A 13,826-nucleotide genomic window follows, 5' to 3' on the forward strand; every position below is an offset into this window, starting at 1 on the left:
TCATGCTTCAGGCTGCATATCGTGGAATGAAATCCAGACAAAACATCAAACAGATGCACCAGGCTGCCAGTGTTCTCCAAAGAACCTACAGAGCCCACTGTCAACGGCAGCGTTATCTGAAATTGAAACTGTCTGTCCTTAATGTCCAGCGAAAACATCGGGCCACTATAGCAGCTAAAGCACAAAGAACACAATACCTGGAATTGCGCAGCGCAGCAGTCATCCTCCAGGCAGCGTTCAGAGGGCAGCAGGTCAGGAAAGAGGTTTCTCATCGCCATCAGGCTGCTACCATGATCCAGTCCGCTTTCAGAAAACACAGAGAGCAAGTCAAATTCCAGGCAATGCGACAGTCCGCCATCATCATCCAGAGACACTGTCGCTCCTGTACTCTTGTAAGACGAGAACGGGTAAAGTTTCTGTCACTGAAACGGTCCACTGTTCGCCTTCAGGCAGCCATTAGAGGCTGGTGTGTCAGGAGGGACATCAGCCGACAAAACCGAGCTGCTGTTGTGATCCAGTCATGCTGGAGAGGTTCAGTGCAGCGGCGGATCTTCCAGAAGAAGAAAGAAGCAGCAGTGAAGCTGCAGCGGAGGGTCCGAGCAGTGCAGCTCGGCAGAGAGGAGAGGAGCAATTACACCCAAATGAGGCAAGCTGCCGTCACACTTCAGAAACACTGCCGAGCCTGGATTGCAAGACGTCAGGTAAAGTTCAAAAGTCGTTAGAGATGTTTGTCCTGCCTTCAGCAGCCTTGATTTTTTTCAGTTGTTGCCTTCTTGAAACTTAAAAGTAAACATCAGGTGAAGTGTTACTTTGATATGATGTTTGCAAAAAAAATTATAGTATAAACATTTTGATGAAGATTTGTATTAAACAGGCTACAAAAAAAAAAGAGTTTACAGTCCTTTAAATTTGTGCCACTGTGTTTCAGGTACTTGAGGCAGCTCGGGCAGAGAGGAGGCTCCGTTTTACGTCAGCAGTTTTTCATCATCTCAGTGCCATAAAGATCCAACGAGCTCTGAGAGCTCACTGGGCTTTAGAGTCTGCTAAAAGACAGATCCACTCTGTCATCACCATACAGGTACAGCGACAAAGAGACCATATTGTCATTTACTAGTAAGAACACAACATGTCTTAAACTTATTCTCTCATGTTGTTTTAAGCGATGGGTGAGAGCGACGCAGCACCGGAGACGTTATCTGGAGGACAGGAAGAAGGTGGTTACAGCTCAGAGAGCAGTCAAGAGCTGGCTCGCTCGTCGTCACAACGCTGCGTCCGTCATCCAGCAGGCTGTTCGGAAATTCCTTCTTCTGAGGCGCCAGAAGAGGGTTCAGAGGGGCTTTGTCAAGGCTCAGGTATGACGGTCACTGCCGATAGTGGTGCAGGTGGTGCCTGCCTACTTACAACTGGCGAGTTTACACATTTTCGTCGTGTCATTTCTATATAATCTATAGTCTGATGCCCATTTGAGCACTGAAACTTAATAAAGTATCACTTTTGTTTATACTGGCCATTAGGAGTTCTCCTCCAAATGCACTTTGCTTTAAAGACAGAACTACTTTTGTACAAAATTCCCTTTTTTGTTATTATTCATCCACTGCATTGCAACTAGAAATGCTGTCCAATAGAAACAGACAAAGGAGCTTTCCCACCAAGGACTGTAATCTGGGAAGATATCTGCATGATTTTACTGATGGGGTGGAAGGACTGTGGACTCCCTTGAAATGGGGATATATATCTTAATGGCCAGTCTGAAACAGAGGCTTTTAAATGTTCGCATGAAAACAAACATGATGCTTTGAGACAAAGAATGCAACTTTTAGGTAGAACTATTTTCAACCACAGACACACAATGATTGCTGAAAATGGGGCTCTGTTAGAATAGCAACTCACTAACGGGAGCATTACGTGAGCTCTGGCCAGAAACCATTAACGGCCACAGAAGTCTTTGTCATGGTGGCCTGATGCTAGCTAAACCCCACAATGCTCTCTTCTTGCCAACACTGTACTCGTGGTCCCAGTGACTGACTCCTCTGTTTGCTGCAGCATTAAACACAGCAAACTCGCTGCATTTTTTCATCTCGTTGACCTATAGTGAGATGCACCACCTGGTGGCACAACCAGGTACTACAGCATATCGTTTACATCCCCATTTAAGACAGAAGTGGAAAACCGGTGAACTTATCCTTTATGAGGCAGCTTGAAGTATTCTTATTCCAAATCTTAAAGTGACAAATCATCATTGCATGCTCTCACTGAAAGTGCAGGGAGGTTCCAATGCCTCTGTAAGAAAGTCTCAACAGTTGTAAAAGAGTTACATGAATGGGCAAATAAGCCCCATAAAGTTTCTATAGAAGCTGTTATCGCATGAATTTGTCATATTATTTGTCATCATCAAGTGCGGTATCAATGAACAGCCTCAGCCACAGTCATTCGCTGTGCAGCATGCTGACTGTTATTCTCTAGAACTATGTTGTGGTGGCGTCAGGTGGGACATTTTAGTTCTTAGTCAGGATAAAGAAACAATATTTGGCATGAAATATTGCTTCTAAGTGTAAGTCATTAACAAAGCGTTAGATTCTGTTGTTGTGGATCAAATAAGGGCAGTCAGAGTCTTTGCCAGATCGTATTAGGGAAACCTGAGAGCACAAATGTAGCATGAAATGACTTCTGTTTTGTCGTTATTGGTGATTACTGTGTTTTCTATGATTTCTAACAACAAAATGCTGGCTTTGAATGTATGGGGGTTAATTGAGTTCTTACACCATTTCAGTCAATAGGCTCGCTACGTCAAAACATTGTAATCACGCTCTGATCGGATTCATCAATATTTGGTAGCTAACTGGTGATTTGTATTAATCTTTCTGTCCTTTTTCCCGTCCTCATCTGTCCAGGCTCTGTGGAGAGGACACCGCTCCCGCCGACTGAATGACAACCCCAAGATAGTGAAGCTGAGGCACCACTTACGTCAAGTCTCCGCTGGCGTCCGAGAGGAGGACAAACTGTGCAACAAGACATCATCCGCGCTCGACTACCTCCTTCGATACAAACACTTCTCCTACATTCTAGAGGCCCTGAAAAACCTGGGTGAGGTTCTCCTTTTAGCCACCACATGTGAAGCAGCTAGAGAGACTCCAACTCATTTTGTCACTCCCAGGTGGCTTTAGTGCAACAGCAGCATGAACTGTATGGGAGTTAAGCATGAGAAAAAGAATAATTTTAGAAACTGTGAGGAAAAAGTTTCTTTTTTGTTGTTTGCGGCTGTGGGGAATAGAAGAAGTGCTGGTGCTGTCAGGATTATATTAGCATGTTAACATGTGTTCCCAAAATCTAAAGTGTAATCTGAAATCCAACTGAGACTTTGGGGTTATATTCTAGAAGCGTGCGATCCTTTAGTGTGAGAGCATGATTTGTTGTTTTCACGTTCAGATATTGCTCAAACCTGTACGTCAGATGCACGGCTGCTTGAACAGGTTTCACATGGCCCAACTCAATCTCCTCTTCTTGTACTCAAATTATTTCTGCTTGCTTGTGAAAATTGTGGTCTCTGATCTCTGTGCCCGCTTTTGGATTTTTCTGTAACAGGATTATTTGCAACAGTTTTGAGCAAATCTGTGTGTAAGCAGCGACTATTTAAGTGTGAGGCGAGAATTCCCCACTGAAATCCAAACCGATTATACTTGGTTACAGTATGTGAGTTTGATTTATGTGAGCGTGAGGTTCATCCGGCGCTAACAGAAGACCCTCTGTGTGTTTTGTGTGTACAGAGACCGCCACCCGGCTGTCCCCAGAGTGCTGCGAGCGGCTGGTGGAGAGCGGCGCCACCAACGTCATCTTCACGCTGATCCGCTGCTGCAACAGGAGTGTCCCCTGCATGGACGTCATCACCTTCTCCATCCAGATCCTCCTCAACCTCTCCAAGGTACCACGGACACACAGGGGCACGTTCTGTGTCATGTTGCCTTTTAAAGTAACTGGGTGAACTCGGAAAATGAAAGTAAAACACAGTTGATTGGTTGGTTTTCTTTGACAGGGCTTTGACATTGAAGCTGTGCTGTACTTTTCACCTCAGGGTAAACCAGTTTTTGTAGTCCTGCTGTCAGATTGCTGTAGCAGTCTGTGAGCACACAGAAAATGCAGGCGATTTTAAATTAAGTTTGGTTTCTGTAACTAGCTGTTAACTGCACCTTCACATGCAGCTCTCTCCCTGCATATTTAATAAGTGCAACTGAGGAGTGATCGAGACATGACTGTAGGCTTTGGAGGGTGATTTGGAGGTTCAGGAGACACCTGAGATGCAGAGCAGGCAGTCTGGAGCTTTGAAAATCGGTAGAAACCTTTCAGAGAGTCACTCTGGGAACCTATAATGCAGCAGAGCCAGGAGCTCTGCTTTGAGGTCTCTCCCATTTGTTATTAGCTGTGTCTCCGTATGACTGTCAAGCAAAGTTTAAGCGAACTTTTTAAATGTCAAAAAAAAGGAAAGGCAGATTAGGCTTATTTCCATTAACTGCTTTGGAGCTAATAAACTAGTGTTGTCAGAGGGTGGCAGTATACGCTGTGTTATGCATGGCTGTAATAAACAGGAGAAAAGCCAGAAACAAACCAAGTTCTAATATTCATTCTACCATGCTATATAGTAAGTCAGTAAAACAGTTTTCTCAACTCGTGTGCCAAAAATACCACAATGTCTGCATCCACTCAGATTTCGCTCTTTGCATGCCAGCATGCTTCTCTGGCTACTCTGACACACAATCGTCGGTGCAGTTACATACGTTGCAGTGTCTCACGTTAGCAGGTTTGAGGTGCTGACAGCACACACAGATGCCAGATCATTTAGCGCTACAGACTGACAGTCAAACCATAAGGTGCAATATTATGACAAAGTAGGATGTCCCAATTGTATACATAGTGCATCAAACAGTACGAACTTGAAGTATTTAAAACAAGTACTGTGGAATGCATCCTGTGTGTTTGACAAGCACCACAAAAAAAGAAATAAATAATTACAACACAAAAGAAGTAACAAAACTTCTTTTTCAGTTTAATAAAGCTGTGATTGTTCGGTCATGTCAGCTGATATCGGCCTGCTGCTGAAGACACAACGAAGACCAGCAGATCTATTATACACATGAATCCTTTATCAGAAAAGTCAAAAACCTCAGTTTGAAAGCATAACTTTACAAATTCTGATGGGCAGTTTCAAGTTTTCTCATGCAATTCTTCAAAGAGCACATAAAGATTCCTTATGGAAATGCAGCCTCTGTGTGTTTCGAAAGTGCCAGTACATAGATGCAGCCTGAAAGTTTATTTGTGGCCTGTATATTGTGGGTACTCTCACTGTTCCTCATATACTTTCTGTAATTGTTTTGTATTTACACTGTTTCTATAAATCAAAAGAAAAATGCCTTTATTTTTCGTACAAGTCCTTAAAGTTTACAATCTTTTGGTGCATTGCAGGAGCAGTGTTAGTTATGGTGCTGAATGACAAGTTACCACCAAGGAACTTGTGTGACACGAGGGCAAAGTTCAAATGTTTAATGCTGAAAGTTTATCTGCGGATGCACAGTGTGTTTCCTCAGCTGCTCTGATCTCTCACTTCCCTGCAGATTTTCTGTTCCTTTTTATCAGCTAATTGGCGTTCAGACTCAGGTTTCTCTTCTGCAAAGTCGAGTTCAGACTGAAGGTCAGCATCTTTGGTCGTCATTTGTAGTTTTACAGTGAGTTCCTGTTCCCACGGTTCAGCATCTGGACATTTCTGCAACGTCTGCATTTTTTATTTTCTAAAAAAACTAAGAGGGAAATAAGAAAGAACGGACATAGAGGAATAAATAATAAATTGCAGCAAGCATCTACAATGTCGAAGCTTTTCGGCATCTATCGCACTGTTTAGCTTTTGACAACCCTGAATGAAGTTGGTGTAAAATAATTTTGCAAAATATTTTCATCCTTGTCTGTTACAAGCTTTTACTCTAATAGCTTATAAAAAACTAAAGATGAATGATAGTTTTGTTGGTGCCATCACATTAAATATTTGTATAATGTCAGCGGATTAAATTGTTTTGAACGGAGCCATGCAGTAATCCAGGCGTGGTGATATGCAAGTCTTAGTGACAGTTTTTAAACCTTAAGACATTTCTGAAGTTGGAGGACAGTGAAGCAAGATGCAGTGAGACTGGACTGAAGACAGTTTTCTGTTTTTTCTGTCCCTGTTTTTTTTTTTGTTTTTTTTTTTTCTTCTCAAAACTGGAATTCACCATTTCTGTTGCGTAGATTGACCATGGCCTACTTCAGTCACAGACTATTGATTTGGTAGTTTGTTCGTTCTGTGAACTTCAATTGCTTGTGTTGCAAAAATAATCCGCTAAACTGTGGCACACAAATGTTCACTCTCTTAATTTAGCTCATCAGTGCTAAACACAAAGCACAGCTGATGGGAACGCTTTGCAGGTTTTTGGTTGGCACTAGCTAAGAAGTGAAAGCATTGCCAAAGTGATTGGAATTCATACTGCGAATCATTTCATGGCAATCCAGCCAATAGTTGTTGATTTCACGCTAAACCTCATGTTGGAGTTTAAACAAAAGTCAGATGATCACATCCTATGAGAGTCATTGCCTGGAAACCATGAACTATCTGATTCAGTTTTCATGGAAATGCATTTAATAGTTGATGTTTCAGTTTAGTCGCGGTGACGCAACTAAAATGTGTAAAATGCCGCACATCACACCCAACTCCTTCCCTCACTGCTGCGTAACGTTATTGCATCGCAGTCTTTTAGGTCTGCTACCAACGACTATTTTTGTACTGATTTATTCAATTTTACTGATTAGTCAATAAATCTAAACAATAAATATCTTGCAAACAAGCAAAATTACCATTTTATTTTATTTTGGTGAATTGTTTGTCATTTTATATTGTGGTTCAGTTTGTAATAAAACAAAGCTGATATTAAAGTGCAGAACTGCAGGGTTAAATACAGTAAAAAAAAAAAGAAAGAGGGCTTAGTTATTTAAGTCATTGGTGCAACTTTAAAAGACATCCAAGTTTTTATCAAATTGTCATTTTTCTGACTTTGGTATAAGCTTCAAGCATAGCTGAAGTCAAAGCATAGCCGTCATCTTTAACTCATGTACACATTGATTTTGTCAGACCACGTTACAGTTAGAAAACCAGGATTTTAGTAGTGCAGAGCAGCAGCTTGATAATGGCTCTGATGAAGTGACTGCTGGTTAACGTTCAGTCCCTATTTCATACTCGGTTGTAACTACAGATAAAATGAAAATGCTTTATTGGGAATTCAGCTGTGTTTAAATGCCGTTTATATGAGCGCATGTAGCAGGACGGAAGCGAACGGATGTGAAGCGTCTCCACACCCAGTTCCCCCTGTGTGTTTTCTCCATAGGAGTTGGTGCATTGCGCTGAGCTGCTGTAGTATTCTACCAAAACGTTGCACAGTGTGCAAACCACCTGTTTGTGCAGTGAGAATTTGAGGTGCTCTTATACTTTCAAACACTTGGGTCTTGGAAACTCCGCATTGTTTATGCATTGTGTAAAACTGGAGCACTGACCAATGCTGGCCAAAAACTGGAGCCAAAACCAATTGGCGTCATGATAGTGATACCGACAAAAAAACACTTTGTAAGGCTGGTCCGCATAGTAATTTTTGATATTTGGATATTCAGGCCCATTGGGGTTGTAGCGGGCAAACATTCGAATATCAAAATTGCTATCCGGATACCACGACGACCGAATATTCAGATATTCAGGTCCAGTCCTAAACACTTGTTACAATGACTTGAAGTATTTTACGAGATAATTTTAAAAAGGATACATCTGTTTAAGATATCGATGTTGATAGATTTTCAGCAGCCACATCATTCATTATGGTGACTAATCATCCATTATCTATACACCACTTAATCCTCACTAGGGTCGCTGGAGCCTCTCCCAGCTGACTCAGGGTGAAGGCAGGAGACACCCTGGACAGGTCACCAGTATATCGCAGGGCTACACTTAGAGACAGACAACCAAGCACACTCACATTCACACCTACGGACAATTTAGAATCACCAATTAACCTCAACATGTTTCTGGACTGTGTGGGAGGAAGCCAGAGAACCCGGAGAGAACTCACACTGCACGGGGAGAACATGGAGACTCCATGCAGAAAGATCCCGGGTGTCCTCACTAGGATGCGAACCGGGGATCTTCTAGCTGCGAGGCAACGGTGCTAACCACCGAGCAGCCCACCTTACAGCCCGTGACTAATCATGGCAGCCCTAAATCTTTTTACCCTGTGTTTTATGTGAACAAGTGTTTAATGTTTTTTTGATATCATGTTTTTCTTTTCCTCTCCTCCACTCACTCACTTTTTATTTCCTCCTTCAGTACCACAAGACCATAGAGGCTGTGTTTTCGGTGGAAAACTCCGTGGAGACGCTGCTGGACCTGCTGCAGCGATACAGGGAGAAAGCAGGAGATAAAGTGGCAGAAAAGGGCGGAAGCATCTTCACTAAGGCTTGCTTCCTGGTTGCGCTGTTGCTGCAGGATAAGCACCGCGCTCAGGTACGTACCTACTATATCAAACAGATGAGAGAAAAACATAAATACAATCTCAAATAATCATTTTACAGGAGACATGATAAAAAATGCAAACTTTATCTTCTTTAGGAGGTCATGAAGCTACCCAAGGTCTTGGACAGGATACGCAGTATTTACCGCCTCACTGCTCGCAAACACAAGATGGACGCAGAGAGAACCATTGTCAAACAGAAGATGAACGCATCAATCAATGGGAGCTTCTTCGTTTCAGCAACACCTCGTAAATCCCGCCCCGCGCCCAAGTATGTATATTTCTGTTTGCATACAGTGCTGTATGTGTCATGAGTTAAACAGATGTGTTTATGTTTGAAGCTGTAATTGAAATCCTGTTTTTGTTTTTTCAGATTTGCCCCAGATTGGGTCCTCAGAAAGGACAAGCTCAAAGACATCGTGGATCCCCTGAGGGCCATTCAGATGGTGGCAGAAACACTGTCCATTGTGTTGTAAATAGAGAAACGTTTACGTTTTTATTCATTGTCATTTTTTTTTATTTCAGAAAAAAGCTTTTTATGATGTTGTTGTTTTTGTTACTTATTCATTTCCATGTATATAATAAAATGGATATGCTTTTTCAAATGTTGTTCCTTGGCTAGATTTTATGCCCAGCAGTAGGCAGAAGGAAGCCAGATTTACCTTCAGAAAAATAAATCACAGTCACCTGTCTTTCACAAATTGCAGTCCTGAAACAGGAACTTTAAATGGAATGTTGGCATTACATTTGCTAATTAGGTTAAAAAAAAAAAAAAAAAGTAGAGCTACAGCTGATGGAATGATGTCAGTATGGGATAGACGATTATAATTTTGATGATGGCACTATCTGAAAACTATATGAAATCCACTTAAAACCACAAAATCAAACGTCATGGTGCAGGAGGAAATGTTGGGGCATCCATGAAATAAAGGAACAGTAAATGTCAGTGTGCCAGTTTGTAAGAAGCAATATTTCATTGGAAAGTTAAAAACTTTGACCTGCTGGTGGTGGTCACAAATGCATTCTCCATAGATTCAGATGAGAAACCAGAGAATACATATAATTAGATTACAATAATATGAAAAGTCATCTTATATGTGAAACCCTGCCATGTCTAGCAATGGCTATAATTCCTGACTATTTTGATAGCTTTGGCCAACATATTATGATATTTAAGGCTACTGGAAACTGCTACACCAGGACAGTTATTTGTTGTAGTGTAAGTTTTTAATGTTGGCAGCAGGGTCACACCACCATTGACCTGTGATGTGTTACCACTGCACCAACACACCTGAACTTGATTATTTCATCACGAGCAAAATATTTGTTATTGTCACTAGATTTGAAAGTGATATAGCATTGTCTTCTTCATTTGACCTACAGGGATCTGTAGAAGACAATGGAAAAACAGTGTTTTGGTAATGGCAGAAAACTGCCAGTTTCTCAGCATAAAGACTTAGTCACACCAGAGATGAAGCGGCACAGCAAAATTAGCCCTGGTGGTTTTAATGCATTACAACTGATGGCACGACATTCTGTTCAAGATTTTCTTGACAGGGCTCTCTTTAGATAGGTGGACTTCTAGAAAAAAAAAAAAAAAAAAGGTTTGTCCAGGCACACTCTGGCAAAATTGAGATGAGCAGCTGGGTTCTTCATTTGAGAGCAGAAGCTTCTTCCTAGCTGGGCCATACATGTTCTGTCGCTTCTGACAATCTGACATGGTTTCATTTGTACTCAGATAGCCAGATTTAAACCTACAATTGACAGTGTCATCCATCTTTTAATGTTTTTGCCACCAAGAGAAACACCAGTACCTCAAAGTGGGTCTCCTTGATTGCTGCCTATAACCTCTGGAAGAAGAGAAAGATTTGTCTGTTTTCTAATGAACATGAGACTGATTGTCATCATCATGGGTTGATGAAACACTGCACAGTGAAAAACTAATGTCATAATCTGTCTCTGGCTTTAAAGCAGCACATGTAGTTGTATACGTTGGCATAACGGGGTGATACCTCACAGTCCATCCATCTTTGGCAAGTAGTGGTGGTCTGTTGGTTTACATGGACAGGTTTTATTTTATTTTATTTATTTTTTTCATAAGAATGGCATTCTGTAGAGCAAACTAAAAAAGACAAGCAATGTTTGTGCTGAGCTAAACTGCCTATTTTGTTACACTGACACATGAGAGTGGTGTCAATGCTCCTCTTCTCTCAACAAGGAAACCACATATATTTACCAAAACCATTCCAGTCTCCAAGTCTGTCAAGATTATTTAAGTGAACTCATTAGATCTATTAGGATTTGTCCTCTTTTACCTAAACTTGAGTTTTTGTCTCAAATAACAAAAACTTAATATACATTTGGGGTTTTAGGTCTTAAGCTAGTACAGCCCTATTGTCTGCTATGGGTCATAACTAGATGCTCTCTAACTGATTCCTGTTGGTTGTTCTGGTGTTACAAGATAACTGTTGGGTGCTTAGTGAATGGTTCTGTGTTACTTATTAATTGCTAAATGAGACCTTCTTTAAAAGTCAGTCTGGACACTGCTTTCTGTTTTCATTGTTGGCACTCTACCTGTGCATTTTGGAGCTGGGCCGCTCCACTTTCCATTTTCATCACAATAATCATGACCAGGTCAGGATTATAGAGCTGGACTTCTTAATCTAAATCCAACTACAGTGCCATTGTTTGCTTCTTCTGGATCTCCAATCATCTAGACATTATTGTCCGCATAAGTCACTGGACAGTGTTGGACTGGAAGAAAAACATATTCAGTGTTTTTATATGCAATTTTGCTGTACCAACTTTTTTTTTACCTTGTGACTTTGTGAAGTGAATTTCTGAGAACAGATTACCTTGAGACTTGAAGACCAGCAATAAAAAACACAGCAACAAGTGAGCCCTATGCATTGTAAAGACTTGAATCAAGGGTCTCAAGTATTTAGAAAAACACTTTCATGAAGCATTCAAAGCAGAATGTTGAAATATTTAATTTTCAGTCAGCACTCATAAACCTGAAAGTTTTACAGTGTATTTATAAGGAAATGGGATTAAATTTCAACCTGCACTCCCAAACAATACTCGAAACATTTCTAGATCTTTGCTCTGCCAAGGCTTTCATGTGTGCACGGCCGTTCTCGACATAAATATGAAAAATTTTGACAACATCAGAATCAGAAGAATCAGAATCAACTTTATTGACTAAGTATTTAAACACACAGAAAACTTTTGATTCCGGTGTTTGCTTAGTATAAAAAGATGAAACATGCATTTAAACAGGGACAACAGAAGGAAAATGAGTGTTTAAAATGCATGTACAGCTATAGATAAAGAGTTTTAGAGCATAAAGTGAACAGTGTTACAGTGAACCAAAGTCTAGAGTAAACACTAGTTAAAAAATAAATACAATTATTGACACCCTATATACATGAGGTAGGTGGATGATAGCGCAGTGGGAAAGAGAGCACCATTTCTGGGATGAAATGTAAGCAGGCATAAGATATATATATAGTATATATCTGTAGATTGCCTCAGTAGAAAACAGCTCGACTTCTCTTTAAGGTTCTTGACGATATTGCATCTCTAAAGAGTTGCAGATGTTTATAGTCACTCCAGCCCACATTGCTAAAGCGCCACTATATCACAACAATATATCACCCAGACTGGTAAGGTACAAAGCTGAAGAAATCAACGCTGTGAGCAGGATTTGAACCTGCGCGGGGAAACCCCATTGGATTTCGAGTCCAACGCCTTAACCACTCGGCCATCACAGCTTACATGCACTACTGGAACAAATGAAATACAGGTACAGTCAAGTTTCAAGCCACTTTTTACATTTTCAATAAAAACAAACAGAACACACACACTACAGGTATACTGATGGTGGTGTATCTGCCAGGAAAGGTTTTTACTCCGTTGCCTGTGACTAAAATGAAATGGTTCAGTAGGGTAAATGGGAATTCCTCTGTAGGGTTAACTGTGCTGTTAACTGTCAATCAATCAGAAATACGTTCAATCAGCCTGTTTCCTTTTTTATTTTATATTATTTTTTGTTTCCTCATTAGATAAATGCTTGAGCCTGTCCCAATGGGGAAACAAGTCCAACCTGGATCGTTCCCCACTCCATCACAGGGCCAACACAAAGAAACAGACAACCATGCACATTCACACCTTGGTGTGGGATTTTTTTGGATTACTGATTTTAGAGTTACATAAAAGACAAACCTAAAGATATGATTAGGAAGATGAAATAAATGTGGAAATAAGACTAAAATGTGATGTGTAAAAGATAAGCATGAAGAAATAATATGGGGTAAATAATATCATGTGTAAACAAAAACAACATGAATAGACTGGACAAACCTGCGGAAAAAACCCAACCTAATGAAAATCTACAGAAGCCTGAGACCTGCTGGCAGGCCTGGAATATAGCAGGACGGACACACATGCGCTCTCCTCTGCACTGCGAGTTCAGTTAAGGACACCATGACCTGGAAATGACCCAGTAAAGATGGCGTCCAGAAAGTCGAAAGAAGCCCACCACTGGGGGGGGCAAACAGGAACCCAGCGTAGCAGCAGAGTTTTACATTATGCTGTGCTAAGCAGGAAATTGCACTGACGTTCTGATGGGTATCAAACAAATCAGGTTGCGGTTTTTCCCATGGTAGGAGGGGAGGCGGACGAAGTTCGCAAGTATATAAGTAAGGGATAATGCCCGACGAGGTGTCCATTATCAGAAATTAATGGACGACGCGGAGGCGTGAACCGTCCGACGCGAAGCGGAGGACGGTTGCTTCCGCGTGCAGCCTCTGTTTCAAATAAACATTATTCACATCAGACTCTGACGACTGTTTGGAGATTTTTTCCTTCTCATAGAACTTTTTTGGGACCTAAAGTACCTAGCTAAGGATTGTTGTTTCTGTTATATGTTTTGACGACACTGCCTGATCATCACTTGCCCGAACCAGGCAAGCCGAGTCATGGCAACCTGCAGCCAATTTACCATCAACTAACCACCTGTAGCTTCATAACTGTCACCTAAACATGTTTATAAAAATAATTTATTGAACATCATCTCCATGACTGGTTAATGTAATAATGTCATTTAATTACTTTACATATTACATTATACTCTATGTTAACCATGTGGACTGTTTTTAATGTAACATTCTTGAATACATGAGGTATTAACATATTCAGTGCAGGAGTTATTAAATATGTATTATTTTAGCCGTACCAGAAATATGTCTGTATGTAGAC

The 13,826-nt window shown here is 40.9% G+C and overlaps 1 protein-coding gene and 1 non-coding gene across 2 annotated transcripts in view; one reads left to right on the top strand and one right to left on the bottom strand.

Moving 5' to 3' along the window:
• aspm (assembly factor for spindle microtubules) overlaps window positions 1–9,172 on the top strand; it is a 27,909-nt gene extending 18,737 nt beyond the window's left edge. The window contains 8 exon segments of the mRNA XM_008304399.1: window positions 317–701; window positions 929–1,078; window positions 1,161–1,352; window positions 2,892–3,084; window positions 3,765–3,919; window positions 8,384–8,560; window positions 8,666–8,838; window positions 8,941–9,172. Of these exon segments, the coding sequence (XP_008302621.1) occupies window positions 317–701; window positions 929–1,078; window positions 1,161–1,352; window positions 2,892–3,084; window positions 3,765–3,919; window positions 8,384–8,560; window positions 8,666–8,838; window positions 8,941–9,043 (1,528 nt within the window). The 3' untranslated portion in view covers window positions 9,044–9,172.
• Window positions 9,173–12,258: 3,086 nt separating this feature from the next.
• Window positions 12,259–12,340, bottom strand: trnas-cga (transfer RNA serine (anticodon CGA)). Its single transcript has one exon. It is a non-coding gene; the product is annotated as a tRNA-Ser (tRNA).
• Between the last annotated feature and the right edge of the window lie 1,486 nt (window positions 12,341–13,826).

This window comes from Stegastes partitus, unplaced genomic scaffold, assembly GCF_000690725.1.
Source record: "Stegastes partitus isolate 25-593 unplaced genomic scaffold, Stegastes_partitus-1.0.2 Scaffold2210, whole genome shotgun sequence".
Classification (NCBI taxonomy): domain Eukaryota; kingdom Metazoa; phylum Chordata; class Actinopteri; family Pomacentridae; genus Stegastes; species Stegastes partitus.